Source organism: Aythya fuligula, chromosome 1, assembly GCF_009819795.1.
Source record: "Aythya fuligula isolate bAytFul2 chromosome 1, bAytFul2.pri, whole genome shotgun sequence".
NCBI classification, from domain to species: domain Eukaryota; kingdom Metazoa; phylum Chordata; class Aves; order Anseriformes; family Anatidae; genus Aythya; species Aythya fuligula.
In genome coordinates, this window is record NC_045559.1 from 185,481,164 (window position 1) to 185,487,355 (window position 6,192).

The window sequence follows — 6,192 nt, forward strand, 5'->3', positions numbered from 1 at the left end:
CACCTTTGGTTAAATCACCGCTTTCAGCATTGATTTATGGGCATCATTATTCATACAGGGCTGCAGAAACGCAGCAGGGGCTGCTGGATGTGGCCCTGCAGAAGGCAAGGAGCCGAGGGGTGGCAGCCCCCAGGCTTTTCGTAGCTGTGTGCCATCAGCCCTGCTTGGAGACAGGAGAGGGAGGTAAATATCCCTTGTAAAAACCTGATCCACAGGGTTAAAGAGAATTAAGTATGCATTATTACAGTTTCAAAGGCAGGGGAACATTTCCTCAGGGAAAAAAAAAAATAATAAAAATGGGTATGTCTGGACACCTGATTTTGGTGAGATGACACGGCACAAGAGCTGTAGCAGCCCTGTAAGCCCGCATGCCTTCCACCAGGTTACCTGCAGCATTTACCTCTGCAAGGTCCCGGGGCTCTCTTGATGCAGCTAAATCTAAAATTTCCATCGGTGCAGTTGTAAGAAAGATGCAAAAAAAAAAAAAAAAAAAAAAAAGTGCTAAACCCATCAGCTCTGCCAATTCCCCAACGAAAAAGACTTTATTCGTTAAAACTAAATCATGCAAGGCTGATTCTGCTTTCACTCGTAAAAATACCTCGAGCTCGCGGTCGAACAAGTCGGCAAATTCTCCATTTGTACAGCAGTGCACAAAAAAAATAAAAATAAAAATAAAAATGAAACCGAACGCATCACACTAGAGAAAGGGCAAGCAAAATTTCTGCTGTTTGCCCAGTGAAATGCCCTGTAAGGATTTTAGCAGGAAATCTTGGGATTTTGTATGATAGATAGATTTCCTTTTTGCAGCTACATCTGTTTTTTGCAGTGGCTGCCCAGTTGCAATTTCAGTGGCAGATGCTGTAAAAGGGACGTGGAAATTGTTCCGCGGAGCGTTTCCAGTGACGGGCTGCTGCAAAGCGTAAATGGTGCCGGGAAATGCTGGGGTTTAAAATGATTTCACGGTCCCCCAAGTTTGGGAAATGATATTTTAATTAATATGGTGGCTTCGTTTCTTAAGCAGAAGGGCTTTATTTGAATTTTGCTCGTATAATCATTAGCAAAGGCCTCACTCATTGGCTGCGTTTAGGTGAAGAAGGACACACAGGCTTGGGCGAAAAATCGCTCATGCAACGTGCAGGAAAAAAAAAACAAAAACAACCAGGAACGTCCCTGTTCGCACACACACATTAATGCCCCCAAAAGGAAAGAAAAGCAAAAGAATTACACCTTCAGCTCCAGTCTCCACCTTTCCGTATTGTTAAGCGTTTTATGCAAGACGGGGAGAAAAAAAAATAAAATAATAATTAAAAAAAAAATGTGGAAAGCTGCTGCTTCTCCCCCTTGTTTTCAGCCGTGGGACTGGGAACATCCTCTCATCAGGACTGTTGGGACGGGCCTCCTCACCTCTTCCTCACCTCCTCCTCCTCACCTCCTCCTCCTCCTCCTCCTCTTCCTCACCTCCTCCTCCTCACCTCCTCTTCCTCCTCTTCCCCCCCCAGGGCCCTCCCGGGGCCGGTCCCCGGAGATGCTGTGGGGTCTCACCGCGCCTCCCGGTGCCTGCTGCCGGGGAGAGCTCGGAGCTCCCCACCCGTTTTTTTCGTTTTCGTTTCCAGCTTGGGCTCGAGGTCTTAATTTCGATTAAATGCACTGATTTTTTCGCAGCGGCTGGGGAGAAAATCTCGGCGCAACGAGCAGGGAGCCGGAGGAGCCGTGCAGCTGGGAGGCATCTTCTCCCCGAGGCTGGGTTCATGAGAGAGAGGAGGATGAAGAAGGGAAGGGGATTTTCTTTTGAAGGAAAACATCACCGGGACCAGCCCGGGGCACGTCCCAAACCCGGCTGGCAGCTGCCCGCTTTCCTCACCGACGCCCCGGGCGGGCAGCGCAGCCCTGCGCGCCCCGACGGTGCCCGCATGGAGAGGGGTCAGGCACCCGAAATGGGGCATCGGGGGGTCTCAGTCCTGCCCGCAGGACCAGAGGGCTTATTTTTTCCCCATCTTTTTCTCTTTTTTTCCCCGTCTTTTTTTTTATTTTTTATTTTCCCCCGTCTTTCTCTCTCTTTTTTTTTTTTTTTCTTACTTTTTTTTTTTCTTCCAGACTCCAAAAGAAAACGAAACAAAGCAGATTTCCAAAGAAACGACCACTAGTCCGGTCTCCTGCTGGACTTCTCCCTAGAAGCGATGTCCCGGAGCCTCTCGAAGCGGCGGGGTTGGCCCGGGGAGGCTCCGCACCTCTCCGCCCGGCTTCACGCCCCGCCGCCCCCCTCTCCGCACCCGTGGGCACGGCGGTCCCAAACCTGGCAGGGGCAGCCTCCAACCTCTTCTCCTTCGCTGTCCCCACCGCTCCGTGCTCCCGGGGTCGCCGTCGGTCCCAGATCCGCCTTCCCCGGGGGAAGCCGCCCCCCGACGGGGGGGACGCGGCGCGCCTCCATCGCGGCCCTACAGCGCGCACCGAGCCTCTCCTCGCTGCAGCCGCACGCCTTTCGTTTTCTCGATTTTCTCGGGACGGCAATTTCGGGAGGGGCAGGCACCCAGTTTCCCCGGGGGAAGGCGGGTGACGGCACGGTGGCGGCGGTGGGGGGCCGGCCGCCAGCCCCCTCGGCTCTGTCCCCCGGTGCCAGCCGCTTCCCCGGCTCACCGAGAGTCCTGCTGCCTTCGTGGGGGCAGGTTGGGGGCCAGCAGGTCCCTGGAGGCCCCCGAGGGCATGTTCCCGGGGGGACACGGCTGCAGCTCCTCTTTGCCCTGCAGCTCGCCGGAGGACACCACACAGTCTTGCTCGGGGTCGTTGCTGTTGGCCGCCCCTCGCTTTTTATCCTCTTCCTTCTTCCACTTCATCCGCCGGTTCTGGAACCAGATCTTGATGTGCCTCTCCGTCAAGTTCAACATGACGGCGAGCTCCACCCGCCGCGGCCTGGAGATGTACTTGTTGAAGAGAAACTCCTTCTCCAGCTCCAGCAGCTGCGCCCGGGTGTACGCCGTCCTCGTCCGCTTGTTCTCCTCCGGCTCCACCACGTAGGATCCCCCTGGAGAGAGGGGGACAGGGGGACAGTCAGCCCCGGCCACCTCGTCAGAGGGGGGGGGACACCGCCACGGCTGTGGGAGCACCCCCCGGGGCTGCGCTGGCCGCGGGGCGCACGGCGGCTGCTGTTTTATGGCGATAAAAATTTGGGGGAAATTCGCGGAGAAACGGCGTCCCTCGGGGGCGGAGAGAGGCAAAGGAGCCACAGAAAATAATTAATTAATTAATTAAAATAAGAAAATTAAAAATTAAAAAAATAAAAAATAAAAAATCTGCGCCCGCCAAAAAGCGCTGGTAATATGTCCGGTGTAATTTATGTTAGATATGATTTAAAATAAAATAAAAAATATAAAAATAAAGAACAACAAAATGGAGTTGGTGCGTGCCAACCTGCAATATGTCGGGTGTGATTTAAAATAAAAGCAAAACTATATATGTATAAATAATAATTAAATAAATAAATAAATAAATGGGGTTTTTGCGCGCCAAGCACAAGAGACCAAAATAAATCGTATTTTTTTTTTTTTTAAAAAAAAAAAAAAGGAAAAATAATTTTATAAAGGAAAAATAATGGGGAAAAAATAGTGAAAAAGCAAAAAGGAAAAATAAGAAAAAGAAGGAAAGGGAGATGGAAATGGCACGGGACGGGGTTCAGGGTTGCTGTGGGTGCCCCGGGATTTCCCCCCGGGGCAGTCCCGGCCCCTTGCCAGCCTTCGGGGAGCCACTGCTCGGGTGCGGGGACCACAGCCCTGGGGACCCGTGGCTGCCACCCGTCCCTGTGGCCAGGTCGGCCGAGCCCTTTGATTTCTCGTTCCCGGAAACTGCGACAACGGCGACATCGCCATGCCCGCGACATCGCCGTGCCCGCGACGGAGGCCGCCGCTGGGCCGGGGTGGCGAGGGCAGCAAGAAGGACCGGGGATCGGCGTGGAAATGCCACTGCCACTGTCACCAGGGCTTGGAGGCCTGCTGGGGACACTCCAGAACTCCAAGGAGATGTGAAGAGCCGGATTCAAGCACCCCGGGGCTTTTCCCACTCGGCTTTACCACGCTCGGCTTTATATTCCCATGGGCCATATTTAGGAAATTACAGCCATATAAATAATCTGAAAAACTATAAAAATAGACGTTTTCACGTCTGTAAGAGGGTCTGTGTGTGGCCCTTCAAACTCGGCACCGCGGCGGTGCAGCCAGCTGCCGGGACGGGGCAGTCCCGAGGGTCGGGCACGGCGGTGCGCACCGCGCCGGGCTCGGCCAAAGCCCCCCCGGGAGCTTTTTAGGCTTTTACCCCCTCTCATCCCCCTCAACCCCCATGATAAAATCAGTGCAGCCGCCCCTCGGCCCCACGGCCGCGTAAATCCCACGCGTGTCTATGAAAACTGAAGGTTTATAGGGTTTACAGGGTCTATAGGGTGCGGGTGTTCTCATCCCCTGCCCTGCTGTGGCACAGCCCTGGCTGGGTCCCCTCCTTGTCCCCCCTCAGGAGGGAACAGGGCAGAGTTTGCGACCTCGGTGGGGCAAGTTTCGTTTTGCTGAGATTTTTTTTAATAAAGAGGAGAGGAAAAAAAAAAAAAAAGAAGGGGTATTTTGAAAGTTCGGCTTTATCATTTTCCTTCTTTTTTTTTTTTTTTTTTTTTATTCCCCCCCACCCCAACCGATTCATTCAGCCCTACAAGCGCTCCTCTCGGCCACCGGGCACCACAGCCTGTCCCCTCTCCCCCTCGCTGTGTCCCGGGCACTTCCCAGACTGTTTCACGGTGATTTCAATACCCCGGTCCCTTTTTCAACTGTCTATTTGAACAAAGCCATTAATATAATATTTGCCCTATAGGCGTGACAAAGGCGCAGGACACGATAACATTGTGCAGGGAGAGACAGAAATATTGTTCCGCAGCGGAACTTTCTGCCTAGATAGAGTTTCTTCCCCTCGCTGGCACCTCTGCTTCGTTTGTGCATTGTTTCCCTTGCCCCCGGTTTTAGGTTGTAAAGGCGCAATTCCGGGGAAAAACCCGCGGGCAGGAGGCGGGGAGGGGGGGGATATAGGGACAGCAGGGAGCCTTGGGGACACCAAGGAGCCTTGGGGACAGCGGAGAGCCTTGGGGACATTGGGGAGCCCTGGTGGCTCTCCCCACCTCGGCCACCGCGAGTTTATCGGGGGCCAAAAATTCGTGAAATTTTGCGTGGGGCTCGGGCACCCCTCCCCTACCCTCCCCCCCCAAAAAAAAATGATGCTCGTGGGGTTTTGGCCCCCGTGGGCTGCACGCTGCCGGCTGCCACCCCCGGCGGAGGGGACCCCCGGGGAGGGTGGGCATGGGGGGGGTCACGGCTAATTTTGGGGAGGTTTTCTGCCTGCCGCGGGAGGGAGAGAAGAGGGAAGGGGGTGGCGGCGGGGTTTACCTGCCCACTGTCCCTTCCAGGCGTGCGATTTGGTGGATTTCATCCAGGCGAAGGGCACCTGCACCCGGGGCTCCTCCATCGCCCCCCCGTCCGCCCCGTCGGCGAAAGGCAGCGCGTCCTGGTGGGGGGGAGGAAGGTGATGGTGGTGGTGGTGGTGGTGGTGATGGTGCAGGTGGGAGACCCCGGCATCTTCCGAGATGGGAGGCACCTCGTAAGGGGAAATATCCGGCGGGCTGCCCTGCTCCAGCGCCCCTAAAGGGCCGGGGTACGGCGTCTGCTGCTGCCTACCCATGTAGAGGCAGGCGGGGGGGCTGGCGTTGTAATCCTGCGCCTGGCCCCCTCTCTGGAAGGCGCACGGCTCCTTGTAGAGCTGCGCCGAGGCGTAATACTGCTCCTCGGCGTTCATGGCCGGGGTTAAAGGGGGGGTCTCGCAGCTAGGGACACATCGGGCTGCTCCCGCTGCCGGCCCCGGGATGCCTCTTTGACAGCTCGCCGCCCCGTCGGGCCCCGCCGCCCTGCCCGGCTCCCCATAGGCGCCGTCCCCCCCACGTGAGCCCTCCCGCAGCCCTCCTGGGCGGGGCGGGACCCATAAGAGGCCACCCGGGGTGGCCCCGGCCCTATAGACCTTCCCCCCACCGTTACCCGGTCCCCCGGACCCCCTCTGCTCCCTCCGTACCCCAGAGCAAGAAGCCCCCCCCCCTCCCCGTCGGGGTAGGGGGCAATGCGGGGGTCGGGGTGCGCCCCGACGTGCGGGGCGCTCCGGGAGGGGCGGCCCCAAAAT

At 56.2% G+C, this 6,192-nt stretch overlaps 1 protein-coding gene across 1 annotated transcript; it reads right to left on the reverse strand.

Moving 5' to 3' along the window:
* Nucleotides 1–2,630: 2,630 nt before the first annotated feature.
* On the reverse strand, nucleotides 2,631–5,931 carry PDX1 (pancreatic and duodenal homeobox 1). The gene is made up of 2 exons (XM_032207337.1): nucleotides 5,412–5,931; nucleotides 2,631–3,019 (listed from the first exon to the last, which is right to left on the reverse strand). The coding sequence occupies exons 1-2, from the start codon at nucleotides 5,815–5,817 to the stop codon at nucleotides 2,631–2,633; spliced, it is 795 nt and encodes a 264-aa protein (XP_032063228.1). The 5' UTR covers nucleotides 5,818–5,931.
* Nucleotides 5,932–6,192: the final 261 nt, after the last annotated feature.

What these genes read in the sequence shown, in the direction of transcription:
- PDX1 (XM_032207337.1), bottom strand. Translation starts at nt 5,817, where the DNA reads ATGAACGCCGAGGAGCAGTATTACGCCTCGGCGCAGCTCTACAAGGAG. An exon ending in CTGGAAGGGACAGTGGGCAG is followed by an intron (nt 3,020 to 5,411) that starts GTAAACCCCGCC and finishes CCCTCTCTCCAG; the next exon opens with GGGGATCCTACGTGGTGGAG.